This window comes from Galeopterus variegatus, unplaced genomic scaffold (assembly GCF_000696425.1).
Source record: "Galeopterus variegatus unplaced genomic scaffold, G_variegatus-3.0.2 Scaffold3031, whole genome shotgun sequence".
NCBI lineage: Eukaryota > Metazoa > Chordata > Mammalia > Dermoptera > Cynocephalidae > Galeopterus > Galeopterus variegatus.
In genome coordinates this window covers 60,656-76,208 of record NW_007729142.1, presented here as the reverse complement: position 1 = coordinate 76,208, position 15,553 = coordinate 60,656, and the positions used below count along the sequence as shown (strand labels likewise).

Sequence of the window (15,553 nt, the reverse complement as noted above, 5' to 3'; positions counted from 1 at the left end):
CCTCATGAACAAATGGAACCTTAGAGAGGTTAAATAACTTCTGCAAGGCTATATAGACAGATTGAGCAAACTTTGAGGTTGAACCTGGAGCCTAGGCTCTTAACCACTGCTTTTTACTGCTGCTACTTGTCATAAGTACTGAGACAATCATCTGTATTTTGCAGCTGTGCTCCCCAGAGAACCACACAGATTCCTTGCTTTGTCATTTGTTTTTTAATTTTTTCCAGATTATCTGTTTCACATTTTTGAGCTGCTTGTGTAAAGGATCAGTATATTTATGCATGTATTTTGGCATTGAATATCAAATCAGAATGCCTTTAGCTCCAAGTAACAGAAAATGAAAATTAATTTGGCTTAAACAAAACAGACATTTATTTCCTAATAATATACAAAATCCAGAGATGGTAGACTCCAAGATTGGTCGACTCAGTGACTCAGTCACATTACCAACATGTGAGGAACCTGGGATGGCTGTTCTGCTGCCCAAAGCACTGATTTCCTTGTAATTGGAATATGGCTTTAGCGATTCCTATGTTGAAACTAGATGTAGTGAAGTTCAGAGGCAGAAAGACGCTATCTCTTCTTGGTTCTCCTTTCTAAAATTGTAGAAGTGCTCCAGTAGATCTTCCTTCAGACATGGCTGGTCACAAGAAGATCACTCAACAGACAGCAAGAGGAATATGACAGGCGTGGTTGGCTTGGGGTAGTTGATCTCACCAGGGAAGGTGGGAATGCTGGGCTGGGTGGGATATGCATAAAAAATATAAGTTTAGTGCATTGTAAATGAGATGTTACTAAAATTTAAGAACCAGGTGAATTATAGGGAAGTTCTGGATAGCTGCAGGTTTACATCTTTCAGTACCACCAATTTAAGCATTTTAACTGTTTAGCCACTTCCTGTGGCATACAACTGGTGTATTTTTGAGTTTTGGGTGTGCATTTTATACTTTTGCTTTACTTACTATCACTGTCATAGGTTCTTTCTTGATGTTGTCAGTTCTTAACAGTAGCCACCCTTCTTCACTTTCTGCGTCCCTTTTGGGCAACTCCCAACCACAATACAACTCTTACGGGCCTTGCATGAGGGATGCAGAAGCTCAGTTTTGCTTCTCAGAATCTCTTTTCACTTGTTTATTCTCAGCTGTATCCTCCATATGTGAGTTTGGAATTGGTGCTTTTAGATGAAGATTTCTTATAGTTGAATGATTTGTAAAGACTGATATTAGTAGGAATTTCGTTGATATTCAGGTGGTTCTGTAGCACTCTGATTCTATTAAGATTATTTCAGTTCCTGAGCAAGTGCAGCACTAGGCACTTGGTAGAGCACCAGTGCATAGAGGCCAGGTTGACAGAAACATGGTCTGCACACCACCACGTGCTTCTCCTGTGCGTTGATGGCAGACCTTACTAACTGGTCCCGCCATTTAGTCAAAGTCGCATGAGCTTTCACACAGCACTCTAGAGGGACACTTCCCCACCCGTTGAAGTAGGACTGCAGAGAAGCCCAGGGCATGTCAGAGGAAGGATTTCTGGGTTACTTAGCTGGGGCTTGGCATGTCATTGTTGAGCCCAAGTCTCTACTCAGTCATTAAATTCCCCAAAAGTTCTACCTTAGAGGCATGCTGTACAAACAAATAAAATGAGAAAAACTTCCAAAAGTGACAGGATTTTTTTTTTTACCAAGTATCAGAACCAGCAGGAGGAATCTAAACCAAAATAAACTTCTGAAAATGCAGAGCTCTCCACTGCCTCTCAGAGACTGCTGACTGGTGGAACCTGAGCAGCAAGCTAATAAATGCCACACACACACCTCAGGAAGACTCAGACTGTCAGTCTTTCTTAACTTTTGAAGCTAGCAAGGAAAAGTGCATGATGGATGTAGCAGAGTCACCACACTGAGGTGATGCCAGTCCTCCTAGAATCTCATCTCATCTTCTGTTCTGTTACCACAGTTTTAAGCAGGGCTTTCTTTTCCTCCTAATTAAAATAGGAACATTTCATAGTGAAGGTCAGTGTGTCAGGGTGTCCAGGGATACTGTGTCTCTGGCTGAGGTGCTTGCATGTTGGATGTTCAGTCCCAGTGAAAGGTGGAGCTCACTGTGCGGCGTTCACAAAGGAAGACTTTGACAGCAGCTCTGCTGCCTGCTCTCCTGTTCTCTTAGGGAGCATCAAGGGAGAGAGCAGAGGCAGAGAGGGTCTGTAACAGATTCCTGTGGGGAGAGCCAGGCTAGGCCACGAAGGGGAAGACTGGAGAACACGTAACCTTCTCTACCTGGGCCTGGCACATGAGGCATCCACAGCCTCCAGGTGGAAGTGTTCCCTGCAGCCATGCAGCACAAAGCCAAGTAGAGAGTGGAAGTGGCCACCTTAGGAGGGGTGCTCCTGTGCTTAGATGAGCCCCTTGCTGCAGAGTGCAGGCTCCTGGCCACTGGAAGTTGTGCCTCAGGTGAATAGACTGTTTATAACAGTAAGACTACGGGACACCTTGAGGCTGCAGAATAAATGCTTCCAGGAGTTGTGGTTAGAGGGATCCCCCAGAGCAGCCTTCAGGGAGGCTGCAAGACTCAAGTAGGTCTTGATCCCTGGTAGACAGAGGGCCCACAGCACCTGTGGCAGTACCAGTCACAGGCTCAGAAGACACTCCATTCTTACCTCCCCCTCTCCCCCTGTTAGACAAAGTAAATAACCAGTAGGGGAAAGGTCAAAGCCTGTCACGTGTCTCCCAAAATGAGCAGCCCATCGACCATTGGTCTTAGCTAGGGAGAGAAAAGGAAAAGTGTTACCTCTCAGACTAAGCTGCCTAGTTTCTGAATTGAGGCTGTGCTGTCTGTAGTGATGGGACATTGGGACTCTTCCAGATAAGAGTAGGTGGGAAAGTCAGTGGACCTGCCCATCTTTTCTTCTGGGGTAGGGGTAATTCCCCCACCAAATAGATTTTAAAAGAGACACTGGGCTATAAAATAATGTGTCCTCTTTATACCTTGTGAGTTGGGCTAGTCCAGTGTATCGGGTCGTATTCCAGTCAGAGGGGCAGCAAATCAGAGGAGTGAACGAAAAGCATGCGTGGCGTGTGCAGCAAAGTGTAGTTTGTTCGAGGTGCCTGAAGCTTCGGGTTTGATGGGTAGAGTAGCGGGAGTGAGTCCCAAGAGAGAAGCAGGCTCAGCTCATGGAGGCCCTTGACTAGGGACCTCACCCTGCAAAGCAGGTGGCGGGGTGGGCAGCAAAGGGCACGAGGTAGTGAGCCCTTGGCGGGCAGGGGCTGGCCAGGGGCCTTTGCTGTCAGATGCATCCGATGTCCCAGCATGGAGCCAGACCCACAGTAGACAGTTAAGTAGTATTTGAACAAACAGGTAAATGAGTTGATCCAGAGGTCAGTTTTGTAAGTGTGGGCAAGATGTAAGTGTGCTGCAGATAATGGATAGCCCGTGTTATCACAAGCTTTTCTTAAGGTTCTTGACGTGAACATGTAAATATGAGTACTACACAGTTAGATCTAGGTTTTATTAGTACTCTGATGATTTCTTAGGTATTAGTATATCTTATATATAGGACTTTAACAAAAAGCATTTTAACAAAATAATGTTTTTAATTTTACTGTATCCAAATTTTGATTTTTTCCATTGAGCGGGGAATGATTTTATATTTTGATAAATTTTGTAAAAAGCATCAATTCAGCCTGATGACTTAAACCCTCTTTAAATCTTATATTTTTTAATGATGTAATTTCTGTATTTCAACTAATATACTAAGTTTTATATATACAATCAAAGTTTACATGACAGGAAATCAACCATGATGTGGTTGGTAAATGTATTTCATATATGTACAAACATATTCTCAATAATGTATTATGAATAATTGTAATGGTTTGCATTTATGATTATTATACTAGGTACTCAGTGATGTTTATTACATTTTTGTGGTAATAACATTTAAAATATATTTGAAACCTTTTTTTCCCTCAGAAGTAAATTTCCCCAGAAGGACTTAGAAATGCTGTTCCATGGAATGAGTGCTGATTTTACAAGTGAGAATTTTTCAGCTGCCTGGTATCTCATAGAGAACCATTCAACTACCAGGTTAGTGGATGGTGGGCTGTCAACTGTGAAGGATTTCCCTCAGGTGCTAATAATGGGATTAAAGAGTAATTTGAGTGTTAGGTTTGGCTCAGCATGCAGTAGCATAGTTCTAGGTCTGTGAGCCTTTTGACTTTGGGTGAGTCTGTAAACATCTCAGGGTATTTCCTTATTTGTAAAGAGAAATTATTAATTAGAGGTTTCTTATTTCCTACTGTCATTTTATGTTTCTGTGTGTTTCATTATTTGTGCAGTTCATTCTTTGTGGAGTCTTAGCTGGGGACTTAAACTAATGTGTGTGAATGTGATCTCTCCCTACTTAAATAATAAAACAATTTTCAGTTCTTCTGTGAAATCTGGGACATGCTGTCTTCCCTGACCATAGAGCAAAAGAGGATGAGTTGGTTTTGTCATTACGTAAAGACCTGGCTTAAAATTAGCCAAGAAGGGTCCAGCCCCGTGGCTCACTTGGGAGAGTGCAGTGCTGGGGGCGTAGTGGCGCTGGGAGCGCCGAGGCCGCGGATGAGTTGGTTTTGTCATTACGTAAAGACCTGGCTTAAAATTAGCCAAGAAGGGTCCAGCCCCATGGCTCACTTGGGAGAGTGCAGTGCTGGGGGCGTAGTGGCGCTGGGAGCGCCGAGGCCACGGATTCGGATCCTATATAGGGATGGCCGGTGTGCTCACTGGCTGAGCGCGGTGCGGGCGACACCAAGCCAAGGGTTCCGATCCCCTTACTGGTCACAAAAAAAAAGTAAAAAAAAAAAAAAAAAAATAGCCGAGAAGTAGACAAGGTTATGTATCCATGCTAACGTGTTCTTTTCATCTGCTGGTTACATTTTACTCACTTCCTCCAACAGTAGATTCGTAACCTATTTCAAAGGTTAATTTAGAACAATTATATTTAGTGAAAAACATTTGGATAAATGAATAGTTGGTGGCTTAAAACTTATATTCTCGGTAAATCAACTCGTTAAAATATACCTTAATATAAATTTTTCATTCACTCATTAGGATGATAACCATTACTAGAAAACATAAGGAAAAGTTGGTATTTTAATACATAGAGTAAATTTAGCCCGATAAATTTTTAAATGTCTGAAACGAATTCTTTCATTGCAGAAGATGGTTCTTATTTTACATTACCGATGTGCTTTTTCTATTATTGTAAGTCAGACTTAAATCTTTGTTTTGTGTGTAGGGCTATCATGGTGCTCAAGAAGATATTCAGAGTTTTATAGCCAGATTTTTTTTTAGCTTAAATGTTAAGAAATCTTCTGAAATACAGAGACTTACCCTTTTTATTCTCTGCTTGAGATGTACAGATAAAATATTGTGGTCTTATCAGTTACTGAAATTGTGATTCGACCTAAAAGTTTTATGTAATTTTATTATTAAGAACAGAGGACTGAGCATTGATGTGGTGAGGATAACATCATGCTCCATGTTCAGTATACTCAACTGGATGTGCAGAGGAGCTCCACCTTCGAAACAGTGCCTATCACTGGATGATCTATGTCTTTCTATCAGATAGAGGATATTCAAATAGGTATTCAGATATATGTGATAGCTGGCAAATCAAATATATTGTATATAGGTTATAAACATATCTACACGTACATTTACTTCTTAGGGATCTGACATATTTGGAATTATCATTTGAGGGCTACAGAATTCTTTTATAGCTGGTGTAAATTAAGCATTCATAATAAACAAATGTTTTAGTTCTATGGAGCAATTTGAAAGCATTTTGTTTTCATCAGGTTGCATGTTGTGTTAATCTGTATCCATCTAAACTTAGGTTTCAGCATTCCTAGCATTATACACATAATTATCTTCTTTTTTCTTGTTAGGAGTCTCAAATGTTTGGTTTCTTTATTTCATTTCAGTTTTGAGCAGCTCAAAATGGCAGTCACCAACCTCAGGAGACAGGCTAACAAGAAAAGTGAGGGCAGCCTGGCCTGTGTGAAAGGGGGTCTCAGCACGTTCTTTGAAGCACAAGATGCCCTCTCAGGTAAGGCGATCCTCGGAGCCATCTGCTGGGAACTTCCACAGCGGAAACCCGACACTGTGCTTGCAGGGTGTTTACAGGGTGCGACGTTGGGTCTGTATTTATAAAAGTAGAGATCTAAAATGTGCCATAAATATTTGTTGCAGACTAGACTGGAATCTCTTTGAAGGCTTGGTACTTTAAAAATTTGTCTCTGAGGCTTTTGTTGGCCCATCTTACATGTGTGAAATGGGAGAATGCTTTACCTCTCTATGATGTTCAATCTCCAAGGCTGATAAATTAAATCCCAATGGGTAAAATGCTAGAATTTTAAAAATCCTTTTACAGCCATCAATATTGTACACGTGTGACTTATTCTATAATGTGACCCATTTTGTGTTATGTTTGGAAAGGAGTGATGATAATATATCGTTCCTTTTAGCCAGCACCCGACTAGCTCCTAACATAGGTACTCAGAGTTAGCTTTCCCCTGGCTGTGCCAGCATCTTTATATGTGCGGAAGATTGTTTTAATACAATTATTACAGCTTCAGACATTTCAGTGAGAGATGTTCGGTAGGTTTTTTAAAAACTAATAAAATTTTTTTAATTAATAAAAATTTATTGTTTATCTAGTAAAAAGTAAAATATATTAATAAGAGTTAACCCAAATCTTTTAAAAAACTAAGATACTTATAACCTACATAGCTATATATATGGTACCTATAATTCTATGTAGTATCTATAACTGTGTATTAAGAGGCCACACCTTCTTTAATTGAGAAAGCTAAATTTAAAAAATTAATTTGTGTTCTTAAAGTATAGACATTTTTGTATTGTTTTTGAAACCCCTTTCCTCATTTGCCGAACACACTTAACTGACCTCTGACTTGTTAAATCTGTATCTGATGTAGCTCTTTACTTGCAGGTAGAGGTTAGATTTTGTGAATGGCTAGGAGGGGCAGAGAAGTATTCATCCTTGATAAGTATTGTGCTCTGTGTGTCTCGATGGTGTGCTTTCTTTCTTTGTGCTATTGCTGTTCTTTCTAGGTGATCAATCTTACCATGTCAGGAAGGGAATCTTGAGCATTTGTGTACAGAGTTTCATGTTATCAAGTAAAGATGGTTATTCATATGCCCAGTGTCTCATAATATTAATGTGCTTAAGGTGATTTCACTTAACAAAAAGACATGGTCATTTTTTTCTCCACCCTTTTTAACAAATCATATTTGTATACACCTGTATATTTTTGTTTGTTTATTTATGGTTTTTGCTTCTGTAAGTGGCTTCACCCTTGGCAGATTTCAAAAAGTTTTATTTGGTGCATTAAATTTATGTAATCTCATTTATTAGACATTTGCCCTAGAAGTATGTTTGCAACTTAAAGTTTAACAAAGATAATGCTGACCAACTACTAATAAGCAAATGACTGTATGACATACAGAAAATAGATAATAATAGTGAATTTGAAAACTTTAGATACATACACATACATCTAATTTTTTGATGTAAAAGAAATGCATGCTACAGAAAATATTAAACTGATATAATTAGAAAGAACTTTCTGTGGTGGAGATAATCACATTCACATTCTTATGTATTTCCTTTTGGTCTTTTTTTAGCTTGTATGAATAGATATTATAAAATTGGTATTATATCATACATAGAGTCATACATGCTAAAACCTGTTTTATTCTTTAGATAAAATCTGTTGCTTCTCTGGGTGATTATGTTTATTTACTATAGAACTTGATTTTTTAGTAGCTTTCTATAACTTTTTCCAACTAGTCTCAAGTGAAATTGATCTGAAGTTTTTCTAAATGCTTTTTTGGTCAGGTTTTAGTGTTAATGTTGTACAGAATCAAATGGGCCTGTATATGTCAGCGTATGTACTCTCAGTGGGCTATGGTAGGCTAGGAAATTAAAATTTCTCAGGTGATTTGTTTTACTTTTCTATTATAGAAATTTTCAAACATGGTAAAAGATGATGGTATAATCAGCCCTCATGTACTTATCATGTAGATTTAATAGTCATTAATATTTTTCTGTACTTGCTTTATCAGTGTTTTTGAGGTTGGTTTGTTTGCATTTTGCTGATGTATTTTAAAGCAATTATCAAGCAGCGTGACATTTCTCTTCTATATACCTTAGTATGAATCCCCCGAATAAAGACGTCTACATGTGTTATAACCACAGTATCATTATCATAGCTAACAAAATTAGCGATAGTTATTCAATATCATCTAATTCCTACTTTATATGCAGATTTCTCCAATTATTCCCAAATTTTCTCTTGATTGGTCTAAATCAAGATTCAAATAAAGTTCAGGTGTTACATTTGATTTTTAAACTAGAACAACTCCTCACCTTTTCTACCCTATCTTTTGTTTTTTCATGCCATTGGTTTGTTGAAGAGACAAGGTCATTTGTTATATAGGATATCCCATATTCTGGATTTGACTGATTACTTCCTCATGGTGTCAATTAATTTATTTTTTTCTCCATTGTATTGCTTGGACTTATCTAACTGGACATTAGATAAGATTCAGTTTCAACATTTCTGGTCACAGGTAAGTACTGTGTGCTTCCTATTTTATCATACCAGGAATCCATTAGTGTCTGGCTGTTCCTCCTATAGAGACACTACAATAGATCTATGGCTTCAGGGGGGTTTGGGCACCAACAGTGGCGATCTCTCTCTCTATTTATATATATAAAATAATAACTGTAAAGTTATATATGTGTATATACTTTTATAATTTCTACATTCTATATTTTGTTTATTTTGGTTTGATTTTCCCCAGAAATTCTCTATTTCTTCAAGATGTTTATATTTTTCACTGTTGCATAACAATTTTTAAATCATTTAAAAATCATGGTATAGGCCCTTTCTTGGGTTTTTAAAATGTGTAATTTTAATTTTCCTCTTAGACCTAGCAGTTTGTAGTGGATTTTTGTTTTTAAAATTAGTTTCTAGTCTTACAGTACTGTGAACAGAGAGTATATTTCTTTATAGATGTCAATTTTCTGTAACTGTATGAAAGATTAAAAAAAAAAGGAGAGGAGGGCATGTTCTCTTCAGGGTGTACAGTTTGATATATTATCGATGCCTGAATAATTACATTATTTAAATCTAGATTATTTATAATAAACATGGCATACAAATCTCCCTCTTTAATTTTGATTCTGTCAGTTTTTCTTTGTATGTAAAACATGTTTACTTTGTAACTTTTGATGGCGTGGGTTATCTTATTATTATATTATAATGTATTAATAATAACTGTAAAGTTAGGGGCCATCTCCAAGATCGCCCTTAGGTTTGGTAATTTGCTAGAAGGACTCAGAAAACTCACTGAAGGCTGTTGTACTCACAGTTATGGTTTATTACAGGGAAAAAATAGAGGTTATTGTTTGCTGAGGGAACAGATGAATGGGGCAGAGTTGAGGAAAGTTCCGTGCATGGAGCTTCCAGTTGTTGTCTCCCAGTGGAGTTGTGGATGGCACTGACTTTCCTGGCAACCATGTGTGACAACACACATAGAGTACTGCCAGCCAAGGAAGCTGTCTGAGCCTTGATGTTTAGAGTCTTTACTGGGCCTTTGTCACATAGACATGCTCAACAGCCCTTATGGCTGACCTCAGTCTCCAGCCCCTTGGGAGGTCAAGCTGATACTGAGTGACCCAAAGCTCTCACTGTAAATCAGAGTGTTAGCCAATCTATGTGGTCCAAGGCCCCCAGGTAGACAAAGACACTTTTATCAGGCAGAACATTTCAAGAGCTTAGAGATTAACCTCCCAGGAGCCAGGGCAAAGGCCAGACTGTTTTCTGGGAAAGGTTAAATTCTCTACTGTGTAATAACATAATGTTAATGCTTTATACTCTTCCTTTTGTTTGCATTTGCTAGACATATAATGCATAGTAATCTTTGTAACCTTTCAGAAATTTTTTTTTGGCACATGTAAGCGACATGTGACAGGATTTTTTTTTTTAAATACCATTCTGAGAGTCTTTGCCTTTTAATAGAAGAATTTAAGCCATTTACATTTATCATAACTGAAATTTTTGTCCTAATGTCTTTTTCTTTTCTCTTGTTCTATTATTATATTTCTTCTTTGTTTTTCTCTCTTTGCTACAGATATGTAGATTATATTATTTGTAGATTTGGGGAAAAGGTTTTTAAATTCTGTTATAGGTTGTCTTTTGAGTTCTGTCGTATATGACAACAGTGTAGCACATCTTTATTTTCCATGTTTTTTCCTTTCTCCTGATCTTAATTTAATTTGAAGTTATAGATCCAGCTTTTTATTTTCCCTTTTCTTTTCCATTTCAGTATTCTGTTTTTAGATTTATTTTTGTGTTTTGCATTTAACTTTATAACATATTTACCACAGTTATTTAAAATTTACTATATATGCACATAAATCTAATTGGTTTTAATATTTACTGCCAGTCATTTTATATTTTATCTTTCCTATCTTTGAATTTTTTATTTTGAACAGTGGGGTATATATTTTCTACTATATCTTTTGAATTCTTGTATTTCTGGAAATGTGTCTTGCCTGCATATATGAACAGCCACTTGGCTATAAGAAAATTATTTTCTGAAGGTTTGATCCCGTGACTTTTAGTGTGGCAGAGAAGAAATTTTGAGCCAATAATTCTTTATTACTTGTAGGTAATTCGTTTTTCTCTCTACCTAAATGCTTAAAAGATATATTTGGTTAGCCGTGAATTTTAAAAAATAAATAAAAAGGAAATAACCTTTGCAGTATATACTAGAATATAGGTTTTGTTTTCATTTATTTTCCCAACACTAATAAGCCTTTGGAATCTGTTGACTCATATTTTCAGTTCTTGAAACTCTTCTTTTGTTATGTCAGATATAACTTATGGTTTGTCTTTGAATGGACTTGTATAAAAATACTACTCCTTTCTTTCTGCTACCCTGTGTGGTTCTCAGCACCCTTCCTGGTTTTCAGTAGTCTGCTCAGTTGTCCAGTAGTAGTATGCCTCTCCCAGTTTCTTTCTGTTGCCTGCTATGCAGAATGTAAGGAAATTGGTCTCTAAGTGGTTATAAAAAGTCTGTGAAAGGTTATTGGAGGTGAGAACAATTGGGGAGCAAAACTATAGTCCTGAAGATAGTTATGAAAAGATTTAAGATGTTTCTGGCCAATGCCATCCTTATGTTATAGATGTAGGTATAGATAGGGTGGTGGGCAAAAACCAAAGCCTTTCTTTGCTCTTTTTGATATTGTTGCTATTCTTCGTTTTGATTGAGTGGACTATTTCATACCTAGTCCAGGTATTTTTTTTTCAGTCCATCCCAATCAGGCATGCCACATTTATTTATCATTTTTAAGTTTTTATGCCATTGTCAGTTTTGGTTTTTCCTGCACCCAGAAGTATTTTTGTCACAACTTGACAAGAAGTGTGTCTAGGATAACTTAACCTGCCAAAGCTAAACTTGGTGTGATGAGTATAGTTTTTTCTTTACTGTGTTCTACAAAAATATTTCAAGCACAGACTTCACTTTTCCATGGCTGCTGCTTGCCATTTCCTTCCAATCCCTTGAAGTCTTGATGAGCTGAGAGTTCTTAGCGCTTACTGCTCACACCAGTCCTCCCAGGTCCCGGTGATGTCCATGGAGCTCCTCCTAATGTTAAAGGCCTTCTTGGGCTCCTCAGTGCCTTCCTATCATCTCTTTTATTCCAGTGAGCTTTTCCCTGGATGCCCCTGCTCTTTGTGAAGTTAGTAACCTATACACTGACTTGTTCTCAGCATCACCACTTGTTCCCTTCAAGAACAATATGAGCCAAAATTGTATGAATGAATATTATTTATGGTGTACAGAGTAAAGAGGACAAAGCAGAGTAAGTAACACATTGCTCACTGCATTATTCGTCCTTCCTCCCATGTCCCTTTTATTGCAGTTAGTTTGGGTGGCATGAGCTATAATTGATTTTTTGGTACATTCGATTATTAGTGTCTATTGAATTATGAACATAATCTAGGCAGATGTGGTTTTCTAGGACCTAGTTATCTACGTGGGAATTATTCTTACCTGTTAGTCTTGATATAGAAGTTGCAGTTATTTTTATTTACTGGTTTTCTTCAATATAACTAGGGAAGGAAATGAATCACAGATTAATTAACCAATTTAAATGCAATTTATGCATACATTATCTACTCTAACAAAAGTTTGGTAGAATAAGAAGTAGAAACTATTTGAAGATGTCTTAAATTATTAATTATTCTTACCCTAATCCTTTCCATTTTCTTCTCCTTTAGTCAGTTTAATCCTCAGAGGCCAGTTCACAAGCCAAATTAGGCCATGGCCTGTCTTTGTATAGGTCAGGACCTAGGCATGTCTATGTTTCTCAACGGCTGCTTAAGAGAAAAAACAGAAAAAGAAGAATATGTGATAGAGGCCGTATGTGGCCCACAACTCCTAACGTTAATTACTGTCTGGTTCTTCAGAGAATAATCATAATTCCATCTCTTCATATCTGGTTTGAGTATTCCTGTCTCACGTGGGCCAGCAGTAACATCCAGTGCTTAGAGTGTGTATATAACTGTGCACCTGCCACTGGATCATTGTAGATATTGCCCACGCATACTTGCCATACCGTAGCCCCTCATTTGATAATGGCATTTATATGAATGCATAGATAGGTATTCTGATGTTTTTTGATTGGAATTTTAAATTTGATGTCTATATTTTATTTGAGAGTTAAATAAAGTGGTAAATAATTTCAGTGAATCCATAGGCAATCTTTCTGTAACCCTGATTTTTCTTTGAATAGCCCTTTTGTACACTTTTTGTTCCCCAAATATAAACTTAACGATGTTCAACTGCTTTACATATTAAGTTTTAATAGATTAGAAACAATAACAAACCTGTGATCCTGTACCAAGTAGCTTATTGAGTTATTCTATTTAAAAATGTTTTCAGAGAAAATAAAAGGTTCAGTGAACCAGACACTGGGTTATTTGGTTTAATTTTCTGGAAAATGGTATTGTCTGTATCAAAACCCAGTGTCTCTTGGTCCTCATTCTTGGCTGACAGCTTGACTGTGGCTCTGCTGGGTTGGAGGTGGGTGGGAGGAAGTTGCTTTGTTAGCAAAAAGGACTGTAACCCGAGCTGGGTGACCAGAGTCACCTCATCTTGACCTGCTGATCAGTGATGGGTTTCATCAGCATCGGAAAATGTGGCTGCATGATTTCCTTTGGGCTAACTTTTACTTAGAAAGTAACATCTGAGGCAGGCCTCCTGCGTGCTGTAATGTCTTACCGCCCTGGACCAACCAAATGCAGCTCCCGCTTGATAAAACCGCAGCATGTGCCACGTGTTCTTTTGCAGCCGGATTGTCAGAAAGTCACAGCAGCATGGAAAGAAAGAGTGTGAGCATTTTTGCCCATATGTAACATGGAATTCTGTCTAGTTTAGCTTTTTAGTACTATTGCATTGTCTCTTTTCTTTTGTAAAGGTATAAAAGGAAGTTCTTTTCCATTTAATAAGTTGTACCTAAGTTTAAGCTTTGAAATGTGGAAACAGTTTATTTCACTGTTACCTCATAATCCAAAATTGTTTTCCAAGTATATTTCTTTTTCTTTCTGTGAATGTGTTTATTCAACAGAGGAGCATTCTGGTTTTTTTTTAAATTTTTTTTTTAGAATTTCCAACAAAATTCGAGGTGGCTTTTCCAAAAAACAAACAAAAAAGGATTAAAAAAAAGAAGGTCAGGATTAAAAACCAAGTAAAAGGAGCAGAGAAGTAGATATTACCAGGCACTGAGAGTGTGTTCCTGGTCCATTTAAGCACAGACCATTTTTTAAAGCTGTTTAAAAATGTCATTTGGACATAATATATTCCCACCCATTAAAATGGCCTACATCTTAACTAGATGTTTTTTTTTCTAGCTATCCATCAAAAATTAGAAGCGGATGGAACGGAAAAAGTAGAAGGATCANTGGAAATATACTTGTCAGAAAATTGGAAAATCTGAGTTGAGGGCATTTGAGTGGGTGCATTTGATTGAGTTCATTTAAGCACAGACCATTTTTTAAAGCTGTTTTAAAGTGTCATTTTGACATAATATATTCCCACCCATTAAAATGGCCTACATCATAACTAGATGTTTTTTTCTAGCTATCCATCAAAAATTAGAAGCATATGAAACGGAAAAAGTAGAAGGATCCATGACACAGAAACTGGAGAATGTTCTGAACAGTAAGTTTTGTCCTACTACCCAAAACTATGTGTGGACTTTATAATAAGCTTTAATGCAGTTCTTGGACCTGAATCCACAAGACAGGGTGTTAGGTTGCGTCTTAGTGTTTTTTTCTAAGTGCTAATGATTTAATGAGCATAAATGGGAGTAGCAACATTGAAAATGAAGGCTCCGTTTCTGTTTGAATTTTATTTATGGGAGAGAAATCATAATCTGAAAACAAGGCAATGTACTTCTTAAGAAATAAAATTTCCTACCATAAAACAGACCAGTGTACAAATGGCATCATCAGAGGTGCCACAGCCAGGATTGTCATTGACGAAAAACCTGAACGAACCACCTTCAAGTATTCAGCAGTGTGAATACAAACAACCTCAGCTGCTAGAATGACAGAGACTTAGGTGTCAGTTGTTTACACCTTCTCTTTTTCCAAAAAGCATTTAAGGCAGTTGGATATTTAAGAGTATGTCTGAGACATTTTGTAAGAATTGTAGGTCCAGGAGAAACTGATATATGCAAGGTTTTGGGTCCTGTTCACCTCCCCTTTCGTCATTTTTCTGATATCCGAGGTCTAAGCTACTTACACTGCTGATTTGGACAAAACTCATCAGATGAATTAATCCTTGTAATAATATTAGTGGTTTACAAGTAAGTTACCCTCTTTTATGCACGTAGTTGACATTTGATCTGAAGCAATAATGCCCACAGGAATCTCCTAGTTTTTAAATTTAAGTATAGCATATGATTTCTTCATGAAATAGGGTTAAGAATACTGAAAAAATTAAGGAACCTTATGCCAGATCTTTAAAGAACTGTTATATGAAGTTAATTTTGCACTTCTAGCTTAATTTAGTCCCATGGGCTGAACTTTGTGAGCCTTTATGTAAATATCTGTTTACAAACCTTGGGGAATCCCTAATAAGAAAGTGTTTTCTAGAAGGAAGCTTTGAATTGATGTAGGCTTTCCTTGGTAGTAGCATTTGAGTACTTGGATTTCATTCTAAATTTTTGAATTTAGCACTTAAAAATTTTTTCTTCTGATTATTATTATTACTATTATTATTATTACTTGCCTTGAGATTTTGCCTTGTTTTTGTCTCTGAAACCAAGTCACCAACTTTGTTAAAGTGAATATATTCTGAATTCAACCCAAATATATATTTACTGAAGTTATTTCTGTATTAGTATAGTCAAGACATTTTATGGTTTTGGAAGGATATTTTCTTTTTTCTTTTTTTTTTTCCTTTTTGTCTTTTTT

At 37.1% G+C, this 15,553-nt stretch overlaps 1 protein-coding gene across 1 annotated transcript in view; it reads left to right on the top strand.

The window, feature by feature from the left end:
• The window catches only part of EXOC2 (exocyst complex component 2), an 88,503-nt gene that overhangs the window by 12,631 nt on the left and 60,319 nt on the right, over positions 1–15,553 (top strand). Inside the window, exons 4-6 of the mRNA XM_008583759.1 lie at positions 3,966–4,079; positions 5,963–6,087; positions 14,214–14,294. Coding sequence (XP_008581981.1) covers positions 3,966–4,079; positions 5,963–6,087; positions 14,214–14,294 — 320 coding nt within the window. The remainder of the gene's footprint in view (positions 1–3,965; positions 4,080–5,962; positions 6,088–14,213; positions 14,295–15,553) is intronic.